At 50.3% G+C, this 25864-nt stretch overlaps 2 protein-coding genes and 1 long non-coding RNA gene across 3 annotated transcripts; 2 read left to right on the top strand and 1 right to left on the bottom strand.

The window, feature by feature from the left end:
• Positions 1 to 334: 334 nt before the first annotated feature.
• Positions 335 to 5414, top strand: FITM2 (fat storage inducing transmembrane protein 2). Its single transcript, XM_014888990.2, has 2 exons — positions 335 to 578; positions 2792 to 5414. The coding sequence occupies exons 1-2, from the start codon at positions 406 to 408 to the stop codon at positions 3432 to 3434; spliced, it is 816 nt and encodes a 271-aa protein (XP_014744476.1). The 5' UTR covers positions 335 to 405; the 3' UTR covers positions 3435 to 5414.
• Positions 5415 to 9900: 4486 nt separating this feature from the next.
• On the top strand, positions 9901 to 13024 carry LOC148221821 (uncharacterized). Its single transcript, XR_015807341.1, has 3 exons — positions 9901 to 10028; positions 10344 to 10456; positions 12280 to 13024. It is a non-coding gene; the product is annotated as an uncharacterized LOC148221821 (long non-coding RNA).
• GDAP1L1 (ganglioside induced differentiation associated protein 1 like 1) lies at positions 13012 to 25864 on the bottom strand. The gene is made up of 6 exons (XM_014888936.2): positions 25356 to 25864; positions 22841 to 23033; positions 19453 to 19626; positions 17432 to 17529; positions 17189 to 17303; positions 13012 to 14414 (listed from the first exon to the last, which is right to left on the bottom strand). Exons 1-6 carry the CDS (start codon positions 25533 to 25535, stop codon positions 14071 to 14073), a joined length of 1104 nt encoding a protein of 367 aa, XP_014744422.1. The 5' UTR covers positions 25536 to 25864; the 3' UTR covers positions 13012 to 14070.

Below are 25864 nucleotides of genomic sequence, written 5' to 3'. Positions count from 1 at the left end.
CCTGTGGATGGATCCCTGTGGATGGATCCCTGTCAGTAGATCCCTGTGGATGGATCCCTGAGGATGGACCCCTGTCAATAGATCCCTGTGGATGGATCCTTGTGGATGGATCCCTGTGGATGGATCCCTGTGGATGGGTCCCTGTGGATGGGTCCCTGTGGATGGGTCCCTGTGGGCGGCTCCGCTCGCCCGGCCCCGCAGCGCGGCGGGCGCGCTCCCGCGGGCTCCCAGCAGGGGGCGCGGGGCCGCGCTTCGGGGGCGGTGCTGGCGGTGTCCGCGCGGGGGCGCGCTCCCGCGGGCGGCGGCGCGGGCGGGGCCGCGCAGTGGAGCCGAGCCTTGCCGTGCTGTTCCGTTCCGTGCCGTACCGTGCCGGGCCGGGCCGTGCCGGGCGCTGTGGCGGCGGCCATGGAGCGGCTGGAGCGCAGCGGGCGCTGGCTGCGGGCCGCGCTGGCCCGCGGGCGGGTGCGCCGCCGCCTGCCCGTGCTGCTGCTCGCCATGGCCGTGCTCGGCTCCGCGCTCAAGGACAGCGACCTGGTGCCCGACACGCCGCTGCAGAACAAGCGCAACCCGCTCAACGTGTGAGCAGGGGCGGGGGGGCCCGGCTGCTGGGAACGGGAGGGACGGGACCGGAGCGGGCCGGGCCGGGCCGGGCGGGCCAGGGGGCCGGGGCCGGTGCTGGCCGCGTGTGCCGCGCTGGGCCGGGGGCTGGTGCTTCCAATGATGAGATTTCCTGTTCGTTACTCAAAGGTTTCAGAATATCGAGAGTTTGTTGCTCAGTCTTTATTGGAAGGGGAAAAAATGAGGGTTGTTGGGTTTTTTTCTTCTTAACCTCGCAGATTCCTCGTATTTGAGTAAACTGATTTCAGTTTCTCTGGCAGCCGCTGACAGGACCCGAGGGCATGGCCTGAAGCTGTGTCAGGGAGGGTTAGGCTGGATATTAGCAAAAGGTTCTTCATCCAGAGGGTAGCTGAGCACTGAACAGGCTCCCCAGGGCAGCGGTAACAGCACCAAGGCTGGCAGAGCTCAGCATTTTGACATTTTGGCAGGATTTTGGTGCTCTCAGGCACACAGTGTGACTCCTGGGCTGTCCTGTGCAGGGCCAGGAGCTGAACTCCCCGATCCTCGTGGGTCCCTTCCAACTCAGCATATTCTGTGATGCTGTGGTAGTTACTGAGCTGATGTAAAACCCACCTGAAGAAAAATAAGTCTTGTAGCATATTTCCTAAAGGCAGAGTGGCTGCCATCCCTTTCTAGCACTTGGGCAGTGATCTAAGTGCCTTAGTCATTCTGTGAAACTAGTTCAAGCATTTTGAAGGAAGCAGTGAGCTGGGCTAGAGCTCGTGTGCTGTCTATCTACAGGTCTGAAAATAAAACTGAATTGCTGTTTTCCTCTGTCACTTGGGAAACTCTGGACTTTACTGATTCAAATTTGTCATATGGTGACGTGTGAAAGGAGCTGCTTTTAGTGTGATTGAAAGAGCACTGACAGGAAACACTTGGAGAGAAATTGATCTTACAGTAAAAGCATAGTTCAGTTCTGCCTTTTAAACAGAGGAAGGTGATCTGTTCTGACAGTTCCTGAAACAAGTATTTTTTCCCTGAAAATTACTTGCCTCCTGGTTTGTCAGCAGTAACCTTGGTAGCCTTTTTTGCTTTTAAACAAAATGAGGGGTTTATTTTCAATTACTGTTCCATGGTAGCAGCTGTAGTTGCCACACAGGCATCACTTCTGTAAAATTAAAGAGTGAAGGAGGTACTCCTCAAAACCCTGGGCAAGGCCCTGACAGGTTTGTTAGGGTCATAAGGAAGATGCAGAACTCTAGACTGGTTTAGCTTTGCCTTTAATGCTCAGGTGAATATTAAAAGATGACTGTGTGTGTCTGTCCATAGCTCAGCCACAGAGCAGAGCTCAGCTGTCTCTGTTTTCAAGCTGGACTCTGGGTAACAAAGGGGCTGCACAATTCTCCTCTCCCACCAGCTGATAGGAAGCAAGCTCCATTGGAAGATGCTGATGGGAGAAGCAAGATCCTGGACTGTGGCCTCCTTAACTCGTTAATAAATTCGCTTACATGTGCTCCAGTTTAAGATGTGAAAAGAGAATGAGTTACACGATACTGTGTTTTGTTAAACAAGCTATCAACAAGGTTTCAAGATTTTATGGGCATCGAAGCAAAAGTTTTCAGGGCAGAGAGTGAATTTAGAGATGGTAGGATTTCTGTATTCTGAAAGAAGGCTCTCATCGATTGAAGGGACAACAAAGGAACAGACACATGGTGCTGCTTCATTTATTTAGAAGGACATGAGAGAGGAAAGGCTTCATGGGCTGATGAGAGGAAAGAGCCAGCCCTTCTGGCTGTCTTAAGAGGTTGAGCTTGTGAAAGGCTTTGTAAGCAAGAATAATTGAGATGGTGGAAGAGTCAGAGAAGGGGTTACTGTGGTCAGGGTGGCAAGCTAAAAATACATTCTTTGCAGCTGCATTTTGAGCAGGGCAGAGTTGAGCTGGTTTGTAGGGTGAAAGTGATTGCAAAACTGAACTGAAAGTCTGATGCAATGAATGAGGGTCCAAGGCAGCGCTGCCTTGGGAACAAGTACCTGGCTGAGGAACTATTCAGGTTTTGGGCTTGAGGGAAGTACTGGGGAGAGGGTTAAGATTGTAGCTAAGCTGTATTTTGAGGGGAGGGCACAAATCTCTTAATTTACATGGTTCTTAACACTGACCTTGAGCACTTAACTCCATCGCTGCTGTGGCATTTCACCCCTGCTCGTGTCTCCTTTACCTTTCCTCTGGCAGATACTTCGTGAAGTTGGCCTGGGCTTGGACGCTGTGGCTGCTGCTGCCCTTCATCACCCTCACCACGTACGAGCTGGCCCGGAGCAAATTCCTGTACGGCCGCACCAAGAGCGCGCTGCTGGTGCTGCGGCGCCTGGGCGCGCTGCTGGTGGGCACGGCCGTGTGGTACCTGTGCACCGGGCTCTTCCTCTACGTGGAGAACCTCACTGGGGAGTGCTCCCTGCAGGGCAAAGCCAGCCAGCCCCCCCGGCTCTACGCCTCCAAGCACGAGTGCCTGCAGGACAGCGGCGTCTGGAACGGCTTCGACATCTCGGGGCACTGCTTCCTGCTGTCCTACTGTGCCATGATGATCCTGGAGGAGGTGGCAGTGCTGGAGGCGCTGTCCATAGAGCACAGCTCCAAGCTGCGTGTGGTGATCAACGTCCTGCTTGTTTCCCTGTGTTTCCTCACCGGGATCTGGGTGTTCATGTTCCTCTGTACTGCCCTGTATTTCCATGACTTCAGCCAAAAGCTTCTCGGTGTGCTGATAGGTCTGTCAGCTTGGTACGGGACGTACAGGTTTTGGTATTTAAAGCCCTTTTCTCCTGGACTACCTCTTCCAAATATACCTTCAAGTTCAAAGAAATACAGCTATAGCAGATAAAACAAGGTTTGAAATGTTTTAGATTTTGCTTTCAGTACTGGAGTAGTTGAATGTAGGAATGGTTACTGTATTTCCACTGTAAGGAACAAGGTGATGGGTTGGAGGAAACCAGATCTGTACTAGCCATTGGCTGACAGGTGGTAATGAGCTTCTTCCCTGGGAGAAGAAAAATAATCAGTATTGGAAGAGGTCTGCTCTTATTTAGGAGCTGACAACTGGGATTGCCAGCAAAGAAATCAGAAGCTGAATCTGTTTCTCTTACTAATAAATGGAGAAGCAGACCCAAGGCTAAAAGAGGCCGTTGATCTTTAGGAGTGTGATTTATCTCAGTTAATTCTTCCTCTTCCTTTTTGAATTATGTCAAGATATTGTGGATGATCCAGACCTCATGATTTTTTCAATGTTCCTATTTGATTGCCTTATGGGAAAGTTCTAATAATCACAGTGCTGCTATGCATTGCAAAAATATCAATTCTTGTGAAAGCAGTTCTGTTGTGAAACTGGAACATCTCATGTTCTCAAATGTTAAAAACACTAACTTCCCAGAAATGCCTCGTAGCTGCCTGCACCTTCTGCAACAGAGTAAATCTGAACTGCAATGTCTTAAGCAGACTGTGACTCTAAATTCCTGCCTGCCTCCAAAGAGGAAACTCTTGAAAAAACAAGCCTTAATTTTCTCCTTAGGTGAAGTAGATTTAATAATATTTCATCATTTTATTCTTAACACTAAAAAACCCAAACTCCTTTCTGTTTTGCTAAAAGGTCTAGTATGAGGATTGGAGTTTTTCATTTTTAAAAAATGTAATCCATTGCACGCTTTGCAACAACAAATTCCTTGGGTTTATTCTTTCTTCTAGAGCAACAGTGGAATTCTGGTGTTCTGAACAAGCTAGCTTATCCTGCTATTTCCCAAATAGTCTGCTTGGTAATGAGTGAAATGTATTGTTTATCCTGGGAGCTGCAAAGCAGAGTGTGCTTGAAGCAATATTTATTCTTGTGATACCAGTAAGCTATTTAATTTTGATTGCACATAGAACTGTGGCCACTTTTGATGTGGCTGGAAACCCACTACTGAATAAAACACTACTATTAGATAATGAATAGGGGTGAGGTGGGTTTGCTGCTCCTATCAGTCAGATTGTTTAGTGTAGATTTTATCTCAAAAAGCTTTTTATAATTTCATGAAGGCTCATTCATGATGCAGTTGCATGAAGTGTGTTTGACAGGGATGACAGGACAGCCAGGAAGGTCTGTGGGCAAGGCACTGACCCCACAGTGAGGTCATGGACTCAGAGTGACTTTTTCTAGGTGCAGACTGTGATGCTCCATCAGGGAATCCTGGCAAGTTTTGCCAGCTCAATCAAAGGCCAGGTCTGCCTGTGAGGAGAGCTAAATTCACTGGAATTCCCACTGAATTTGGTGGCAAATGGGAGCTGTGTGTCCTTAGGAAGAACAAATCACCTCTCAGAAGCTGAGAGTCCAGGGGGTTATGTATTTTCTGTCAAGCTCCTCTTGGTTTTGTATTAAATTGCCTTTTAAGCTGACTCTTTGAAAATTGCACTGATTAACTCATATTGGGTTTAACTAAATTTGTTTAAACAATGCAAATTTATTTGCAGATACTCTTTTGATGTAATTTAAGCCTACTCCCAATAGAGCTAAGCTAGACCGCCAGCCACTTTCACCATGAAAAAGGATTATATACTCAGAAGGTTTTATGATTAATTTCATTAAGTTCCTATTTTAGGTTATCTTTATGTAACTTTGCTGTATAGACGAGCCCTTGGAACAGGAAATGCTGTTTACTTAAACCAACTGACTTGCTGAAACGGTGTTCATTTTCACAAATGTTTTGTGCAATCTGTGGATATTTCTATACACTTTAACCCGTGTCATGCAGATTATTTTTTTAATGGAAATAATGTAGGATATGGTTATTCTCCTATTTAAACAATGAAAGAAAAACATTTGAAAACTTTATCAGTGTTTGTGTCTTTGAGAATCTGTTCCTGATGTCTGTAAAGATCCATTGTTGCTCTTCACTTCCTTGGATGACCCAGCCCCCCCAGAGTTTGTGTGACCACTGAGGTGTCTGATCAGACTGGCACTGGAAGTTCTGCACTGTTTGAAAGGGTTAACAGAGCACGGGTTCTCAGGAGTGCAGGGTTTAAAAAGAAACAAAACAAAACCCACAGCTGACTAAAGCAAGTTTCCCAATGTGTGCCTGTTACACCAAGCAGTTCATTTTTTGGCATGGACGTTGGTTTATTGTAGCAGAGGGGAAGCCTAACTCATTGAAATGTACAGGACAACTCCTATGGGCTGTAGTACTGCTTGGGGGTTTGGAAATCTTGGGGTCTTTCTCAGTGCCCAGACACCATGGGCCAGCTCTGGGCTCAGAAGGTTCCCTTGTGCTCCAGACCTTTATTTGTGCTTTTTGACTCCAGAGTAGGAATCTGCTTCCTTGTACTTCAGCTGGAAACTAAAGGTTGCAAATTTCTTGTTCACATATTTGCCATCACATTTACCTGACTTCCTTTTCTCACCCAAATCTTATAATTAAAATAAAAGTCTCAGCCTCTCCACAACAGATTTGCAGCCAAAGAGAAACAGTGCTGGGAGCAGTTGGATTTGGTATCCTGTGCCAAAGGCTCAAATCAGCTGTCAACAGGTATTACTGGTTTGTTTCAAGTGTTGGGGTGGGGATTTTTTTTTGCTTTTCCTGCATTAAAGTATTCCTGTTGTTCTTACAGAGCTGTCTTTCTGTCTGTAGAATTACCTAGGGAATTTTTGGCTCCAACATCTTAGTAACATATTTTAACATCTGTCTGCTGATCTTTCATTGCCTGTGTTTGGCCTGTTTTGTGGGCCCTGTTTAACAATTCTTTCACAGAAGCAGCATTTGACCTGACTGTCACCAAGGCAGCTCTTGATGCCTTAAACATTTTCCTCTGCTGGGAACAGGTAGAGCACAGTGGGAAGAGAAACTGCCTTAGGATTCACTTGACTCTTCACTTACCTGGGACTCTTTCAAATGTTTGCATCACTGGAGGCGAGATCAGGCAAACAGGAAAGTTGAGGTTTTCGTAAGAGCCATGTGAGCAGTTCAGACTTTAAACATGTCTGAACCCAGGGTTTGATTCTTCCTCAAGGTTTGTTCAAAACGTGATCCATGAATGCTTCACTGGTGCTAAATGATATTCCTGGCTTCCCAATTTATTTGTGTGTGCTGAAACTTGGGTTGTGGGTGGCTGCAAAAAAAGAATCCCGTTTTCTCTTTTGCTGTATGGCAATTGGTGACAAAGTGAGAAACACCCAGTTATGCCCTGGGGTGCACTTTAATGGAAGAAACTGCTGAGATATGTTAAAATATTTTGGGAAATCAGTTTTTAGTTGTGAACACAAGTCTATGGTCACTTCATGAAATAGTGTCTGATTTTTCCTCTGTAGCTTAATGTCCCTCAGATAAGGATACTTAAGGCAGCTCCCTGCAGCTTCTCTGCAATCAGCCTTTTCCAGCTCTTTGATCACCTTGTGTTATCTCCTTTTGCTCAGAAACCTGTTTCCTGGGATTATTTCTTTTCATAGTTTCATCTCTCCTCCTGGAGCACAGATTAGTAATAAATGCTCTTCACCTCTGCTGGATGTGCACTCTCTCTCAGTATTTTGCTTTCCCTTCTTTGAGGCATTTTGCAAAGCTTGAGATGAAAGTAATTAATAGACACAAAAAGGCTGTGACTCTGAACTGCTGTTTAACTGTTGTTAAACAGAACTGCTCTGTCACTGTACTGGTGGAAAACCTGGAGAAAAGCACATGGCTTACTCATTGAAGCAGAACTGCACCTGATGTGCTTGAGCTCAGGGAAGGAAAAGGGTGATGTGACAGCAGAACTCGATGCATTATGAGTTACCTTTGTCCTCTTGGGGACCGAGTGCTCACTTCAGTGGAGGGTTCTTTCACCCAGGTGCTTAGCAGGAAATAATTAATTTGGATATGGGAAGAGTGCCTTAGTGCTTAAATGAAATACGGAATGAGAGCATAAGGTTTAAAAGCTAAAAATGCAGACATGGAAATGGCTATCAAGATTGAGTGCAGTCCATGAAATCTCAGGCAATTATGTAATTGTGATATTTAGTCTGAAAGGTTAGTTATTTTTAAACTACCCCCTGTCCATAACAAAACAAAAGACAATGCCATGTGCTTGTAACAAGCCAAATAACTCCTCTGTAAAGCTTAGGGACTGAAAGATGGCACAGAAAATAAGCAGTAAGGGAAGAGTTTTACCAGCCTTTCAGGAGGGTTGGATATCACGGGAAAGCAGCACTTGGAAAAATGTCCTTTCCCTGTTGTGCTCTGTCTGACAATGTGTGCAGTGGCAGGAGATCTGTGGCAGAACTGAGCATCTCTCCAGTGGTGAAGGCTGAGGAAAGGAAAATGTGCAACAAGAATAAATGCAATTACTTTTTTCTCACATCTCCGCAGCCTTTTCCCATGTCCAGCCCGGGTTAGCTTTGCAGGTGTGGGCTGTGTATTATTCCCTCAGTCACGGTTGATGTCAGAGCAGGAACGAGGCATATCCTCAGTGTAAATGTCAGCTCTTCTGAAATGCCTTCCCTGCATCCTGCCCTGCCTGCAGAGCTCCCCGTCTCATGGGGACTGTGCCGAGATGTCACCCGTGGTGTGACCATCTCTGTGACAGGCTGAACGCCTGTGTGACTCATCCCGAGGAAAATCCAGCTGAACAGGCTGAGCCTCACAACAGCCCACTGTGATGGAGAAAGCCATGCAAAAGGAGTGGAAAATAAGGATGATGCTCAGCCCACAGAGCCTGTTGGCCTTATCCAAACGTGTGAATTGTTCCCACACCTAAGGGAATTGTGCTGTTGGGAATGGCACCCTGCCCTCTCTAGATTTTTTGCAGGTGATGGGAACGAGCACAGAGCTGCTGTGGACTTGGTACAGCATCACTCTAGACCACAGCTCTGTTGCTTCAGCTTTGTCATAGCCTGACCTGATCCAGTTTTAGAAGAATGGGAGTGATAGAGCTTTGAGGTTTTTAAGAAGATATGTATTTTTTCTTTTGATTGTCATAGTTTGGAAGTTAGGAGAAAAAATTTTACTGGTGTTTTTTTTGGTTTATTTTGTTTACTGGAGATTTTTCTTTGTTATTTTCAGAGATTTTGGGGGTTTTTTGTTTTTTTGTTTTTTCTTGTGGCCAAGAAAAAAAACAAAAAAAACCTTGCTGTTGGGTAGTGCATGGATCCAAGGGCATGGAATGAAAAGAAATTGCTTCTGGTAAGCAAAAATAGAAGATTGTTCAGGAGGTTGGTGGTGGAGTGACATGGCCTTGTGATGTAAAGAGCGTGTGCAAAAGAGCACTTAACTATGCAGGATACTTGGTTCTGTGTCAAGAACTGCCTGCAGCATTACACAGCACCCTCGAACCTGGTTACACTGTTCTGATTGCAAAGTAGCTTTATTTGGATAACTCTCCTGGAGCTAAAAAGGATTTAGGTCGCAGGAGAGATGAGGTGCTGGTAGGAAAGAGCTGAGAAGGGAGGCAATGCAAGTAGGGGGATGGATGCTGTTATTTTTAAAGGAATGTTTTAGAAGTCATTGATCTGTGCTGTTTGTTAAGAGGTTTTTAGCAAGATTCCATCTCCTTCCTTTCTCAGCAGAAAGGGGGAACTGGAGGTGATGTGTTCACTGATGCAGAACCTGACAACCCAGGGACTCCTGACAACAGGAATGTCTCTGAGAGATGGTCACATATTGCCTGCTGTCTGTGACAGGAGAGTGACACCAGGGAGTCCAGCAAAGGGCTAAGACAGCAGAGAGGGGTAAAGAAAAAAAGGTCATTGTGCAGAGGGAGCAAAAAGGAAGAAAAAATACTGTGAGCTCCTGAGAAGTGGGTGGAGGTTGACATTTTGCTTATTGAAGCTCTTCAGCACCAAAGTGGCATGGAAATGGAAATAATCTCTCTGCAGGTAGAGCCTGGCCAGCCGCACACAGGTACTGCTGCAGTGATGGACACCTGTGTTCTGACAGAGCAATTGTTCATCCTCCTTATTTATGGCAGAGCTGCTATTCCTGCTTCCACTGAGAGCTGTTCACTGCAGGCTGTTTTCTCTCTGTTTAATCCTCCAGAGGAAAGTGAGTTAAAAGGAGAATGAAGAACGACGATAGCGAAATGTCCTTTGGGCACATTTAGGGATCAGCACCAGGGAAAAACCAGGAAATGTATTTGTCATGAATGTGCTTTATCAGAGAATCCAAGTTCCTGTGTGGTTTTATTACTGCTTATAGCTTTAGATTCAGTAGAAATGGCTGGGTCTGAAACATCTGCAGTTTGGCCACCGAGGCCATGCTTTGGGAAACCTTTCAGGCGTACAAAATCTGTTCCCATTCATGACATAGAGAGATGTTTTCACTCTCATTCACTCCTGTGGGCTTGAACTTTTCCGTAGGCACTGCTGCTGAACTGGGGACTTTATTCTGTCCCACCATGGCAGAAGGAGCTTTTCTACAGACTTGTAGCAAGAGCAGCTTTGCTGTGAATAGAAATTACCCTTTTATCCTCAACTATACCACAGGTAATTGCAAGTTTGGGGTTACAATTGTTAGCTCTTAGCTTGTACATTATTTCCCATTTCTTTGGGTTTTTAGTTTTTAATCTCATATTATCATATTTTATATTATCCCTAGCCATCTCAAAATACTATATTCATATTATACCACATTATTTTAATCCCGTGTATCTTTCAGCAACCTGAGGGATTTAGTTGCTGTCATTGCCTGCATTGTGGATCCAGTCTGGGTGGTTTTGGCTTTGATCCTAATGTTTGGTGAATGCCACCAAACACAACCAGATGTTAAATATTTTCACAAGCTTCAATGTTTTCTCTTAGGTGTTATGTGGGGAAATCCTTCATTTACTTTCACGGCAGAAAGGAAGGAAGGAGCAGCTCTTACACCATCCCTCTTCCCTCTATAGCCTGGATTCTGAAATTGCAGTAGGGTGGTAAGGATGTTTTTTTTCATTCTAAAACAGAGGAACACTTGGCAAATAATTTCTGGCAGGGCCACCAAATGGTCACTAGATATTCTTAGGCTGCTCTATCTCAATTTCTTTGGCAAGCTGTGAGAGGCTCTGTGGTGTGTTCCCTGTCCTCTGGCCAGATTGGTGTTGAAATCCTTTATTCTGCATGGAGAGGTCTTCTCCATCCCTTGCCAAGCAAAGGAGAATGCTGCCAGCCAGCATAAGGCTGACATGTACAGTTTCAATTTTCATAATCGAGTCTTTGGAGAAAATCCTCTAGGAGAAAATAGATTTCAGAAGCCGTAGCTCTGCAAATGTGACCACTGGAAGCCTGTTAAACAAGAGGCTTGGGAGGCAGGAGGGAAAGACTCTGTGTCATGAAGCTGTGCTTAGAGTGCTTGGACTTGACATAAAGCCCCTGATTTTCATCCCTCTGATAATTACAAGTTCCACATCTCAGCACAAATACAGATTTTAAAGCGCTGAGGTGCCTCAAAGCACATTTGTCTCTAAAACAGAGGGATTTAGAAGGATAAAAATTTGCTTGGGTAAATAAATACCTCTAGAGTAAAGGAGGATTTTGGCTGGGGTTGGGTCAGGCACACAGGATAGTTGGGTGCAGGATGCAGCAGGAGCCATTCCCTCTTGTCTAAAATATAAAATAGCACCTCTGAGATGCTTTACCTTCCAGCCTTTCCCCTTGGGTGCTGCTGTTACCCTACACCCTGCTGAGAGCAAAGCATAAAGTCTTGGAGTGAGAAAACAGATTTTTTTGCCATCATTTTCCTGTTTGTGTGTACAGAACATGCTCTGGGCAGTGCCTGGCTCATGGCCAGGTCGTGCAGTGGACTCCCCTTTGCAGTGCAACTGGAGCAGAAAAAGTCTGATTAGGCTGAGATCAGTCGGAGCAAGAGCAACTTTTTATGATGACAGCCTGCAATCACCACAGGGCTTCTTATAGCAACGGGCAAATCTGGATTGACTGGGGCTCTGATATTCGTTCTGAGGGATCTCACACATCAATCCAGCCTCTGCCTGCCACAGTAATTGTCTTTTATCACTCTCGCCGATTGCTTTTCCCTGGAGCAAAGTCCTGGTACTTTTTCATTACCAGGGCAGGAAAACAAGGCTTAGTGATATGGAGTGGCACCAAATTTTTTTTTTTTTTAATTTTTAAAAATTTTGTCCAGAACAAAGGCTTATTATTGACTGTTTCTAGCTGAGAACCTGTACAAAATCCACCACTACAGCATCAGTGGCTTCCCAGCAGCCCACAGTGCAGCACTGGTGACAGCCCTTGTCCATGCCTTGTTCCAGCTGCTGGATCTGCCTGGCTTCCTTGTAACAGCTGCATTTCAACAGTGTGCTCCAAACAAAACATACACCTATTTTCTCCAGCATTTAGAGGTCTGATTTTTTCTGTGACTTTAAATTTATTCAGTGCTTTAAAATACAGAAATAAATGAAATTAAGGAGCGAAGTAACCAGCAGCAGTCTTGCTAAGCAGCTTCCTTCTGCATCATTCTTGGGCTGAAATCCTAGGAATGGAGGAAATATTTGTTCTCCTTCCCTCTGGGTTTCCTGGCCTTGTAGCCCATTAATATTCCTTTCTACATGTGGTGTGTGCATTTCATCAGCTTTTGGAGATCACTGGGGAATGTGTGTGTAGGATCACAAAGGGAAAAGGGTGAAATCCCAGTAAGGGTTTCATGTTGGTGTATCTTTATAAAACTTTCTAGGGGATTTATCACCAGCTAATGACCAAAGAGAGGATAATTCATAGTTCATTTTCTTACACCTTTCAGATTCAGCAAAAGGGAGGAGCTCAGGGCACCCTTCTGCCTCCCTCTTCAGAAAGAAGGAAAATAACTATTTCTTCTGAAGCCATGGATTCCACAAAGCAAATACTGAATGCTTTTGGGAGAATGAGTGTCTGCAAGGATTCCCTCAGCAGCCTCAGCTGCAGGAGCCAGGTGTGCACGTGGTGGATTTAGGCTCTCACACACCAATTTTAAATGTGGCCCCAACCACAGGGTGGGTAACAGGGGTGACACAGAGCCTCTGCAGCAACACAGCTTGCTGTATTCCGGAAGCCTATGACAAGCACTCTATAAATGTGTGCGTTTTGCACTCCCTATGAGCTCATCCCCTGTAATTCCTGCTAAATATTCCCAATTCTGTGGCTGCCAGGTTGTATCAAAAAGTCCTGGGGAAGCTTGCTGCTTTCAAATACATAAAGATAACTTTTGAATCGGAGGCAAATGCAATTCCTATTATTTCAGCTACACTTGGCATACGTTCTCAAGCCCCAAGGTGCAGCATGGCTCCCGGGGATCACTGGAGTGCCTGGAAAACCAGCAGGCTGAGCACTGACAGAAATTAGTGGTTGGAAGAGGAATACATATAATTTCCATGCCAGTTTTATACCAGTGCAGTACATGAGCCAATGCACAAACCACCTGCACATCCCACTGCCCTCAGGCATGCCTTGCACTAGGACCAGAAGGATGTGGAACACATTTAGAGAGGTGAAGCCATTACTCCTCCCATATGGTTTATTGAGGATCTCAGTTTCCAAAGCATGAGTAGCAGTGAGGCCCGTTATTCTTTCCAGCATGCAAAAGGCACAAGAAAGTCATCAACGTGATTCTGTGCAAAGTGTCCCTAAGAAAACACACAGCGAGGAAATGACAGGAAAGAGCCCCCGATGGAAGAAAGCCAAAGCGCCTTCAGGAAAGTGCTGAAAAGTTCTGAAAATGGTTGTACTTTTTCAGAGTCCAAATATGCTCAGTTGGTGAAAGATGCTTTGCAGATCCGTGAAAGAAAACGCAAGAGACAGAGCCAAAAGGCTTAAAACAATAATCTCCTTCATGTGCCAGAATTCAGGATGAAAGTCAAAATTATTTATCTCAAGGAAAAAGTGCGGCAGTTAAAGACAGACATTAAATTCTTTAAAAAAAAGCCCACCAAAACCAGACGTAGAAAGTGGATACATTCTAAGAGCAGCTCAATAAAAAATGTTCCTTTTAAAGAAAATAATTTTTAAAATGGATACTTGAAGAACAGAAATCCACCTTGACTGTGACCAGCTACAGCACCCTGCTCCCAGGAAAGCCTCTGAGCACGACAACACAACACCTTCTAGAAGAAGAAAGTCCCCACTACCTGCATGTGTGAAATGTGGCCAGTGAACAATTTGGAAACAAAAACGCACAGGACCAAGTATCCAAGTCCCATTAGTCAACTCGGGTGTTGGGAAGCCTCCTGGGATTCCTGTCTGTCCCACTGGAGCTGGCTGGTGCTGGAGGCAGTGCCACTTCCCGGGGGGCACAGCTCAGACCGTGAACCCTTGAGCCTCTCCTTGGAGTTGAATACTTAAACCTAAAAAAGGCATTTACAAGTTGACGCTTTGTTGTTGTTGTTGTTGTTGTCGTCTTATTTCCTTGCAGTATAGGTTTCTACTTCTAGACTATGGAATGTTACATTAAACAATATAATTATTCATTACCTTGCTTCAAATTTCATTACAGTTACTGAGGCTTCATCATAATTTCACACAGCACAGAGACACCAAACTAAACACCAAGCAGTCAGCACTAGATGTATTTTTTCTTTAAGTACCAATAAGCAAAATATCCCATTCCCCCCAGAGATCCCATCAGGAAGGAGGCTCCAAGGAAGGAGGGAGGTTTCCTCTTGACCAGCCTGAAGGCGTTGGGTACCACTGCAGAGAGGAGCGTGGTGTGTATGTCTCCCAAAACTTTCCTGAAGGCAAAGCGTTTCTGTATCCTGTCAAAGAAGGACTGTAGGTTAGGTCTGCTGCCATCTTCCCAATATTTCTTAGAGAGTCCCAGAAACTTGAGGCGGTGCAGGGTGGCTCCTAACAAGACATCAGCCAGAGTAAAGACGCATCCACAGAGCCAAAGTTCACACTTCTGTCCTGGAGAGAGAGAGAGAGACAGAGCAAAGGTAAGAATCCCTTGGGTGGGCACCTAAAATCTTGCTCTAAAGGTGCACATAGGCAGGAGCATTTGTATTAGATCTGGGTGTTTTTCTCCAGTTCTTTGATGGGCCAGGAGCTCAGAGCACATCTACCAGCTTATGTGATGGAGGGTAGGGGGTGCCAAAAGCTGGGAATATGAGATAATAATTTATAGCCTGTGTGAATATACGAATTACTGGCTGCAAAGTGGTTCTGCTGCCTCTCCCCAAGTCAAGAGCAGCAGGAAATGACACCCTCCTGTACCCAGGAGGCCCCTGGAAAAGAGCCCTTTGCCCCCCTTAAAGGAAGATGCTGTGTAGTGACCCCTTCTGCTGTGTCAGGGCTCGGGGAGAGCAGCAGTGTCTGCCCTTGGCTGCACCAGGAGCCGTTTCAGGAGTGTCACGTCAACTTGGCCTATTTTAGGGATGTGAGAAATCCTCAGGAATCAAAACCATTTGCTGGATGGCCTGGCTGCTCTCCCTTGTGTGCTGTTGGGGAGGTTCTGCCTTTGTTCTCTCTCCTGTACTATGGACCCTGCTCCAGGACACCAAAACCAGCAGCACATCTGCACCAACAACCAGGCTTTTGGGGAGACAGAGCTCAGTGTGAGTGCAGGACATGAAGAAAGACACTGAAGGGCTGACAGCCCCTGATAATGGGTGATCCTGGAAATAACCCCACTAGAGAGACATCCAAAAATAAACCAAGCTGCTGTTAGGCTGGAAAAAGCAGTTTCAGGCCAGGATATTGTTAAGCACTCCCCCAGTGTGCCCTTTCAATACCAAGGAGCTGGGCTGGGATGGAGCTGAGGGAGATGAAAGAAGGTGCAGGTAAAGAACATCAGAAGGGACACAAAAATCCACCCTCAGACAGCTTTGCTCCAGATTCCTCATTCTGGGGCTCTTCATTGTCCTGTGGCTATTGTATCAGGAAAGAGAAGAGAGGCTCTGGTACGGCACCCAGTGCAGCACTGCTGCTGCAGGGCTGCCTGCATTACCAGGCCGGGGCAATTATGGGCAATTAGCAACCCTCATTTGTAGCCGCTTGGCAACCTGCCAAATCCTGCTGGAGGCACTGCCCGAGTGGACAGATTGCCTGTGCCTAATTAGTCAATAAATATTTTCAGTGACTAATGACTTGTGGGGGTGCTGCAGCCAGAGCTTCTTGGGTGTGGTGGGGATGCTGTGAGTGCTTCTGCAGAGAGGTGAGGGGAGCAGGAGTGAGGCAGATGCCCAGGCACTGCTGCAGGTGAAGGAGAAAGCACATGTGAGGATGGAGACTTCGGGAGAGAGCTGCGACCCACCCCTACCCCTGCCCAGGTCTGACCCCTGATGTGGCTGCCCAGCCCCGAGTGGGGTAAAAGCACAGACAAAGGCAGCTCTTGCCTTTGGGCAGCCCAGCTGGGATCAGCCTGTCCCAGCACAATGGGGTGCCTGTGGCAGGGGTCTCCTCGCAGCCTCCTCCCGCCTGCACCGCCGGCAGCCTGGGCTGCGTGGGAGTGGAGCAGCTGCACTGCAGCTCCTGGGAAGTTGCCAAAGTGGTGATCATGCCCACTGCTGAGATCCTGACCAGGCCATGGGCACAGTGTGGGGGTTTGGGGCTCTGGAGCAGAGGGCAGGAGTGGCATGCAGGGACTGAAGGCGTTGGAGCACCTGGGCGCTGGCAGCAGCACAGCAGGGATCCCTCTCTCCAGGCACCTGGGATGTCCTCCCAGGGCACCTCATTAGGCTGAATTCTGCTGTCCCAGCCCTCACACCGGTTAATGAGGGTGTTAGGGGAAATTAGGGCAAGACAGGATGCCACTGTGAGCACATCAGGGCTCTTGGTAAATGCCCAGCCCGATGCCCTGCAGGGCTCGACCTTGGCACCTCGGAGAGCTGCCGGTGTGGCCCCGAGAGTGACGCACAGCTCCCCAGGGCTGAGGCTGGCCCCGAGGGCAGGGGCAGCTGTGACCATTCCCTTCTAACTGGGTCTGGCCTCTGCTCTGCATCTGACACCGTGGTGCTGGCAGCCCTCCCAGGACCGGGGTTCTGAGCCCTGCCAGCAGTGGGGAAGAGAGGAGGACGGCGTCATCCAGGGGTGATGGCAGGACAAATGCTGCCCAGCTGTGCCCAGGCACCCCTGACTGCCAGGGCTGCTCTTGGCAGGCTCCCAGCACCAGGTATTTGATGTCAGGGATGGCTGGTGTCCCTCTCTCCCTCCTGCGGGCATGTGACGCAGGTTCTGTGAAGGCTCTCCCCTCCAAAGCCCCTCAAATTCCTGGGTTTCCCTGCCCATGCTCCACTGAGATGTGCCACAGCCTGGTGATGTGAGGGGGCTTGGCTGTGGCACGTGTCTCCACCTCTGCACTTTCAGCTCCTCATGGTGCAAGTGCCTGGGGCCAGCCTGCTCCTTCCTAAACCAGACAGAGCATCAGTCACTCTCAGTCCCTTGCTGGGGCAGAGGGCACATCACCCTGGGATGACTCTGGGGCTCCTAAAGAGCACCCATGAGGACAGGAGTCCTGCTATCCCCTGTGGCAAGGGGTGCAGGGGTGGTTTGCCAGAGGTTAGTAAAGACCATGGCTGCAACAACATCATTGAACACAAAACCAGGAGAGCCCAGTGGCAGCCCCAGACCCACCAGTGGTTGCTCCATGGGAGTTGCTCATCAGGTACAAAGCTTTTGGCTTTGAGGTGTTGCACCTCAGCCTCGTGTGGAAAAGCACCCCATAAACACAGCCCAGTGCCTACCTTGGTATTCCAATTTCCTTTTCTCCAGCTCAGCCTCAATCTGGTCTAGCACCATCCCAAGTTCTCCAAGGATCTTCTTCAAGTAGTTCACATTATCGTGCTCCAGGATCTTGGCCTGGGTAGAGAGCATGGTTAAAATGGGGAATAAATGGATGCAGGGACACAAAGCATCAGGTGCCCACGGCAGGTTTTAAGGTCATGTTTCCCCAGCACCAGGGATGTGTGTGGCTTTGACCCACTCACCATGAGCTTCTTCTGCTTGGAGAGGTAAGGCTCAGATAGCTGTGGCTCCTCTTCATGGTCCAGCTTCATCAGATCCGTGGTGGCATTAGCTAAATGTCCTGGGGGGAGACAGACAGAGAGACTGGGTGATGGGTGTCTGATAGCAAAGCACCTCATCCTGCTGTAGCACCAAGAAAAAAACTCCAGAGAGCTAAAACGGGACAAATTCATGGTTTGTGCTGCTGTGCTTCCACATCTGAGGGCATATGGCTCCATCAGCCATCCCATTCACTCACACAGGGCAGTGCTGGCTCCAAGGTATGCCCAATCCCCTTCCCTGTGGTAAGTCCCAGCCTGGGATTTTCAGCTCTTCATTTCCCCTGCTGGATTCATACTAGAGCTGCTGGAAGTTCTCTGTTTCTTACTGCTTTAAGAACAGCCCTGAGCTTGCCCATAACCTGGCTCCTGCAGCTCCATCCCCAGCAGGATGAACTTTGGGATGTCTGAGCTGGCTGCCCACACCTGGGTGTACATTCAGAGCAGTGGGGCAGGGAGGGCACAGGGGGGAGTGCTCCCTCCTGGCTGAAGCTGTCCCGTCCTGTTTTGGTGCCTGGGGATGTAATTCCACGGTGTAGAGCCCATCAGGAGCATGGGAAGAGATGCTCACCCTTCTGCCTCTCTTGGGCATAGGGAGGATGGGAAGGGCTTTGTGCAAGGGAGCTAAAGGAGGGAAAGGAGCAGAGTGAAAGAAAGAAATCCAGAGGGGTAGCATAAATTACCCAAAGTTGGGCTAATGCCTTCCTGCCAGGGACCATCTGTCTTTCCCTCCTTGTTCCCTCCAGCAAGGGGGGCCTTGGCTCTGCCAGTGTGCTGGTGCAGGAGGTGCCAGGGCTGGCTGGGGTGGGAGCCAGCAGCAGGCTGTGCACTGCCATAAAATGCTGAAATTCCCTGTTCTCTGCCATGAGCTTGCACTTGCTAAGGCTGCCAACCAACTCTCCTGGGGCTGCAACTCAGATGGAAACCTGGATATCATCCTGATTTCATTCCCCTTGGGAGAACCTGGAACCTTGGTTCACCCTCTCCTTGGGACACAACTACATGGATTTCCCTCAGCACCCACTGCAACAGGGCAGCTGAGCCACTGCCTGAGTGCAGAAGATGTGCTGGGGAGGACATGGACCAGCACATGGACCTGCTTGTACCCCTCTAATGGCTTGGGGAAAATGCCACCAGTGACGAGGTTTGGACAAGGACATGCTTTTAGGACCTTGGCAGAGTGCTGGGGAGGTGATGTGAAGCAGGTGGGGCTGAAGCCATCACAGCAGCACCCTTTGGGGAAGGGATGGGCTCTAGCCTACATCAGCCCAAGGTCTGGGGGTGGAGGTGACACTTGGAGACATGGGGAAAGCTCTCTGTGACAGGTGTCAACAGAGGCAGGGCAGGCCACAAGCTACACCTCAGGAACTATTTCTCTCTGGGCACAAGTGCACCCCACCTCAGCAGGACCATCTGGGAGCCAGGCAACTGAAAGGATGGGAGTGGAAACAGCGTTTTCTATGGGCTCAGCTTGGGGCCAGAGCCTAAAGGAAGGGAGAGACCTGGGACCTGACAATACCCTCCTGACAAGGTCACTTTTCTGGCGAGGAATTCTCTCCTGGAGCAATCCCTGCCATTGAGTTATATTAAGCATCGTCAATGTTTCATGAGCACTTGAAGGTCAGGTACACAGACTTATGCCGATTCATCCACTGCCTGCAACTCAATCTGGCTGCACTCTCCTGCCTTTGCCCTTAGAGTTATTGGAGGGAGAGGGGCAAATTCTTGTTCCCCAGCTGAGGAGGAGCATGCATGGCCCATGGGAGTTAGGAAGTCTCTCTAGGATGCCTGCAATTCCCAGATCAGCTGTGCTTTGCCCTTTCCCAGCTCTGTCCCTGCCTGCTTTGGTCGAAAGGGGAGATGAGCAGGAGCAGGGTGGCTGGCTGGGCTGTGGAGCCCGAAGGAGCCGGGGAGCCCTGGGCAGCCCCGCTGGGAAGGTGACTTACTGCGGATCTCAGTGGTGGCGTACTTTGGGATCATGGAGTCGGTGGTGAGCTCGGGGTGCAGGATGCAGCCGTGCGTGTAGGCATCCATGGGCAGCGAGTCCAGCAGCTCCCGGTACTGCAGCACCCGCGAGTGCAGCAGGCTGCCCGGCTCGGGGATCAGCTGCGGCACGTTCTCTGCAGGGCAAAGGCAAAGGTGTTAGCAGCACCTGCGAGGGCACAAACACGCGTTAGCGCCTCTGTAGGCTGCTCTGGACAGCAGCGTGCAACCCTGCTGAGATAGCAGGGCTGGCTCAGGCAGAGCATTCACCCAAATCTGTCACTCTCTGCGCCCTCCTTCCCTGCTGCCCATCCCCACCAGGAGCGCAGCCAGCCCGTGCCCCGAGATGGGCAAACCCACAGGGTCACAGGGCAGTGTCACTGGATGTCATTACCCAGCCCCACAGCCTCTGAATTTGTACACTCTAATCTCACACCTCTTAGAATGGGAGAAAAATCTTCCTGGTCTGCAGGAAAGAGCTAAAAGATGGGGATTTGAGTTTAGGATCTTCTGAGTTACATATTCTTTACTCCCGTGTCAGTGAGGTACCTCATTCTCTTGGGCTTCCTTGAAAATCACAAAAATGGGCAATTGGAGTAGATGACCAAAGGAGCCTAGTGTATCTTCCCTCCATGCTCAGCCAGTGTCTCAGCTGCAGGAACATCCCTTGCCCTGACTGGCTCTGCTCCTTCCTGCCTTGCTGGGTTTTATTCACTTTCCATGGATGGCCGTTTGCATTGTGCCTTTTATTACACTTTCAGCTCAAAATACATGGCAGGTGACAGAAGCAGCAAAACGTTGCTCTTGTCTCCCCCAAGTTTTTTAACTCTCCCAGTTTTTTAAGGAATCATAAATGTTTATAGTGACTGCAGAAAGCAGCTCACAGGTAGTGAGTAAATCCACCACTGTTGTCCACATCCTGTCTGCAGCACTGGGCTCTCTGTGTGCCAGTGCCTCACCTGAGTTAGGTCAGTTGGCAGAAGGGCTTTGGCAGATGTGACCAGTGCAGGCCCTTGTTTCAGGGCCTGAAGTGACAGCTGTGCTGTGCCCAGCCCTGCTGCTGGTGGCAGGAGCTGGGCTGCAGGCATGGCAATGCCCACCTGGCAGGGATCTTGCCTTGCCATTGTCACGTCTGCTGATGCCCATGGCTGGATGAGAAACAGCCAAATTTTGGTACCTCCTATACTGGAAATTTCATGGCTCTGACCTGGACTGTCCCTCCTGGAAGACTCCACAGGGTTGTTCTCACTGAGAGGCATCAGTGGCACTGTCCCCTGAGAAAAGGGAGCTTTTGGTGGCTCCTCCCTGCCTTGGGCTGGTCGCTGCCTGGGCTCCAGCTCTCCAAGTGGGGATTTTCCACCCGAGAAAAGTGACCAGATGAATGAAACAACAACGGTCCTATAGTTTGTGTGCTCCTTCCACAGGGCTCCTGGCCAGCACCTGACAGGCTGGGGCTGAGACTGGGAACAGCACACCCAGAGGGACTGCCCCATCCCACAGGAAGATGGAGCAACCAAATGAAATAGTGGAGTGCTGGCCACCAGCCCACGTTCTTCAGCACGTTCCAGGGAAGTTTTTCATTGGGATGGCTTGACTTGTCTTTACATGCCACAGCAACCTGCACAGAAGGGCTGCAGTTAAACTCTATGGCTGTGCAAGGGGGTGCAGACATGGGAGGACACTCTTGTCTGGAAGAAATATTGCCCTGGTCAACTCATCAGTGGTTTCTGGGCATTGCTGGGCAGTGTCCTAGTGAGAAACACCCTCAAATGTGGCTTATTGGCATTATTCACTGCTATTTTGGAGGAAGGAAAACATTTCTCCACACACCACCCTTTACTGATAGCTGGCCCCCAGTGTGTGTAAGCAGCTGATAAAGACCATGCTCTTAGCCTAGGGGAAAACATAGCTCAGTAAAAATACCTTGTAAAGGCCTTTTCAAACTCTACACATTTCTGCAGGGAGGCTGATTCCCCCTCAGACCAGGGCTGCCACATCCTGGTAATGCTTTTGGCAGCTGCATGGCTGGGTGATAGGATGGAGCAGAGCATGGAGCAGGGAGTGATGCTCTGGGCCCTCTTTCCTGGAACTTCCCCTCTCCATTTCTCAGCAAAGAGGTAAGAAACTGCACCTGGCTGGAAAATCTCAACGGCAGGAGTTTCCCAGTGCTCGGACAGCTCTGTGTCCCCCTCCTGCTGGGGACAGCCTGTTGTCACATATGTCAGACCACCTGCCCTTCGCAGAGACCAGGTGAAGTGGTGCAGAGACTGACACTCCCTGATGTCCCTTGGTGCTGGGGCTGCTGCCAGGCAGGAAAGCAGCTGCTATTCCCCAGGACCTGCTGCTGGTGTGGGATTCTCCGTGCTGCCCCAGTGGTGCGGGAGCTGTGTGCCTGCACGGAGCAGCAGCACAGTGGCGGGGCCGGGAGAGGACAGCAGCTGAGCTGGCAAGGCGCCCTTGCTTTGGGAGCTATTTTGAGATGTTTTTGATATCTCTGTGGCAAGGGAATGGATGCTGGGGTGAACATCGTGATGGCAAAGCCCAAGATCCCTGCTCAGCTTTGAAGCCTGCCCAGTGGGTGTCCCAGCCCAGCAGCCCCCAGGAATGGGGGAATGAGGGTGAAGGGATGTGAGGTGCCAGGGAGAGGCTGCTCATCGCAGCTGCTGAGCAAAGCTGACTTTGAGCTCTGTCTCAGCATCCCGGGGTGCTGGGCTCAGCAGGCCATTGCCTGCAGCCCTGCTCCAGGGGGAATATGAGCTTCCGTCTCCTGGCTGTCCCTTCCTCTGGGTTTGTGTCACATCATCCTCCCATGGTCCTCAGCACTGCTCACTGTTTTTGGCTTTAAGGAGACTGTTTTCTCTGAGGCACAGCAGCAGCAGGGACAGCAGGGTCCCCTGCCCATGGCCCAGGAGTCCTTGAGGAAGCAGGGAGAGGGGCAGCACACGCCTTAAACCCACCTTCTCTGCAGAGGCCCTTATGCCCCTTTATACAATTACCAAAGCACAAATGTGCCCGAAGCCAGAAGTGTTCCCATGGGCTGTGCCCCAGTGGGGACTCTGGTGAAATGCCACCATGCACCATGAGGACTGCGAGAAATTGTCTGGTTTGGAAGTGTGACTTCCAGGACAGAAAAAAGGGGACTCAGGTACCACACCCCTCAAAGCCATTCAGCAGGGGATTTCTGCTGGAAATTCTTCAATTTTATGGGAAAGCATAGAAGTCTGGAGAGAGGTGGCTTGCTGATCTTCTGGGGTTAAGATGAAACTTTAGAGGAAAAAGTGGATTCATTTAGCAAACAGAATCTGGACTGGACACGAATTTCGTCTGAGGCACAGCCCAGCCTTGCATTACCTCCCGTGAAGTTCTTCTCCATGTAGTCGATGATCTGGTTGTAGTCGCTGATGATGTTGTCCCTGTGGATGATGACAGGCACCTCCTCGCCCAGGTTGAGCCGCATGAACCAGGGCTCCTTGTGCTCCATCAGGGGCATGCTGACGTCCCGCTCCTCGCAGGGCAGCCCCTTCTCTGCGATCACCAACCGCACCTGGGGCAAGCAGCCAGGGAGAAAGGGCTCAGCCGCACACACCGAGCTGGTCTGCACTCCCCCCTACCCCATCACACCCCCAGACCCTTCCCTCAAACTCAAACACAGTGCCATGCCAGGATCACCTGCTTGCCCTGCCAGAAGCCAAGCAGCTGTTGCCACGGGACAGCTGCAAAATCCAGGCAGCCACGAAAGAATTTGTTTTCCTGGCAAAGAGGGGATACCCAAACCCATCCTGTCTTCTCAGAATCACAGCCCGTCCTCCCTGGTCCTGGTGGCCGGTGTGACAGGTAGAGGAGCTGGAGGGCTGAGGGCCAATCCCTCAGCAGTGCGTGAAGGGAGGCAGGAGCTCCCCAGCTGGGGGAGAATAAGTGATGCTGCTGTGCATCCCAGCACGTACCTGAGGAAGGAAAGGAGGAGGAAGAGGACGAAGCAGAGGCTGCAGCAGTGTTATGCCTTGCACATGTACCCAGTGAGTCTGGCTGAAGGAGACCTGGATGCTGACTCAGGTATGTCCTGCTCTCAGGAGTGGACTCTGGCTTTACCAGCACATTTTGAGCAGGTAAAGGCTCTGTTCCATGGGAAGTTCCAGGCAGCTCCTGTGACCCTGCATTCCTCCTCCTCCTCCTCCATGCTGACATTATCTTGAGAGCATCACCCAGCACCTCCACACCTCTTGTGTCAAACCTGCTGCCTCCCCCTTCCCCTGCCACTGCCCTCCTCCAGCCCTGGGCCTGCCAACAGCATGGCAGGGGTGGCACCCACACATCTCAGGGGTGGGAAAGGTGAGTCCAGCCTTGCAGGGGGGCAGGAGGAGGCAGGAGTGAGGCTGGATGTGGGACACCATCCCCATTCCCACCCCAATCACCAGCTCTCAGGGCTGATCCTGCTGCTCTGCTCTGTGCCGTGAGATGGTGTTGAATATGCACTCAGAGATGGAATTTTAGGCTTCTGGGTTATAAAACCTGACTATTATGAACTAAGTATGTCAAACACAAAAAAAAAAAAAAAAAAAAGCCCACGGGGGATGTGAGAAAGCCATGATTTACAGAACCACTGAATAAGGGAAAAGTACTTGTTTTCATACAACTAGCAGCAGCTAAAAATATAATTTAACGTATATAAGCATTTCTGCTAGTACTTCAGAGTTCCCAGGGAATTAGTCATTAATTATTCACAGGACTGGCAAGTTAATTTTTTCTTTTAAAGTCAAACAAGAGAAAGGCTGGGTTCCTCAACTGCAACCCACTCCTGGCCTTTTCCTCTTGGCTGATAAATAAACCTCAGCCAGTACCACCTGGGGTATCCAGCCCCAAGCTCCCTGTGCTTCCCTGTTCAGGAGCTGAAGGCCTGGCAGGAAGGAGGCAGCTGCTGGGCATGAGGCAGCCCAGGCTCCCCCAGCGTTTGAGGGCAAGGAGGGCCCTGCCAGCACCCCAAAGGGGGATCCCAGGCAGGGGTGACAAATCATTCCTGAGGAATTCCGCGGGGAGCCGGGCACGAGCATCCCCCGGCAGTGCGGATCCCGAGCCCGGCAGTCCCGTGCTGCCGGCGGTGGCGGGGCCATGTGCAGCCACCCTGCTGCATTGGGCATCCTCCCTCCTTTGTGTCTGCACGCAGGAACGGGCACCTCTGCCCCGGCCTTCCCGCTGGGCTCTGGAGCTCGGCGAGCCCTGGCACCGGGGAACTTGGTGTTCCACCACCCACCCCTGCCAATAGCCCATTCTCCATACGGTATTAATGGCTTAGGGATGATGGGGGTTTGGGGCCGGGGGAGAAGGTTGGGTTTGCTACACAGCTGCGGTGCTGAGAAATGAGCATTTACTATCGTCTGGAAAACGGGATTTCTAGCTGGGGCACCCCGGGAATAGATTTCCAGGGCACTGCTGCAGTGTGAGGGGTGAATCATCGCTGCGTGCCGGGGTCCGGGATCCTGTCCTGGGCACCAGCCTGGCTCGGGGCTGCCTCTCCTCTGGCAGCCCCAGGGTGGTCCCGGGGCCCGGCTCTGCCTTTGTCTGCGCTCCCGGCCACGCCAGTGTGGGGCTGGCAGCGAGCACAAAAGCCGAGGCGGCTCCCGGTGCGAGCCGTGATCCCAAAGCAAAGACAAGATTTGGCTGAGCCCCCCGCCGCCATCCCCATCCCCTCCCCAGGCAGATGCTGTTAAAAGGTACAAAGATCTGCCTGGCCGCGCGTTGCTGCCCCGGCCAGCCACGGGGCTGAGCCCCTCGCTCTCCCCCGAGTGCATCCATCCTCCCGAGGCAAAGGGATGCCCTGGGACCTGGACGTGATTCTCGCCCGGGAGCCCGGCCGAGCGATTTTCTTTACCTTTTGTGAGCTGAAAGACTGGGTCCAGTGGTACAAAACCAATCTGTCCTGGGATTTGAGAGCGGGGTCTGTCGGGTCGTGATTTTCCTCCCCCTCCGTGGATTTCCCCGCGTTGTTCTCCAGCGCCGAGATGGGCCACCAGCTGCAGTTGGTGGGAGTAACATTATTGGGAGTCGCCATGACAGCGAGCGAGCGAGCGGGAGAGGCACGGGGAGCGAGCGGCGCTAGCCCAGCATCACATGGGCTCCTGCCAGCCCATCACTCCGGGCAGCTCGGCTCGCTCCGGGGCGGGCAGCGCGGGGCGGTGGGCGCGGGGTCACAGCACGGGCTGGGGATGGGGACGGGGATGGGGACGGGGCTGGGGCTGGGGCTGGGGATGGGCTCGCAGCCCGGCCCCGCTCGTGGCGGGGCTCCCACGGAAACGTGCAGGCATCGCTTCAATAGAGGAGTCAGCAGCGGAGGATCCTGCCTGCCTGCTGCCTGCCAGCTCGGCAATCCGGGACAGCTCC

The sequence above is a fragment of the Sturnus vulgaris genome, chromosome 17 (genome assembly GCF_052056855.1).
Source record: "Sturnus vulgaris isolate bStuVul1 chromosome 17, bStuVul1.hap1, whole genome shotgun sequence".
Lineage (NCBI taxonomy): Eukaryota > Metazoa > Chordata > Aves > Passeriformes > Sturnidae > Sturnus > Sturnus vulgaris.
The sequence above is the reverse complement of the archived record's forward strand: the minus strand, read 5'-3'. Positions and strand labels throughout refer to the sequence as shown.

Coding starts and splice junctions, on each gene's coding strand:
- FITM2 (XM_014888990.2), top strand. CDS start 406: ATGGAGCGGCTGGAGCGCAGCGGGCGCTGGCTGCGGGCCGCGCTGGCC. Junction 579..2,791: donor AAGCGCAACCCGCTCAACGT/GTGAGCAGGGGC, acceptor TTCCTCTGGCAG/ATACTTCGTGAAGTTGGCCT.
- GDAP1L1 (XM_014888936.2), bottom strand. CDS start 25,535: ATGGCGACTCCCAATAATGTTACTCCCACCAACTGCAGCTGGTGGCCC. Junction 17,530..19,452: donor CGCCACCACTGAGATCCGCA/GTAAGTCACCTT, acceptor GTCTCCCCCCAG/GACATTTAGCTAATGCCACC. Junction 14,415..17,188: donor AAGGAAATTGGAATACCAAG/GTAGGCACTGGG, acceptor CTCTCTCTCCAG/GACAGAAGTGTGAACTTTGG.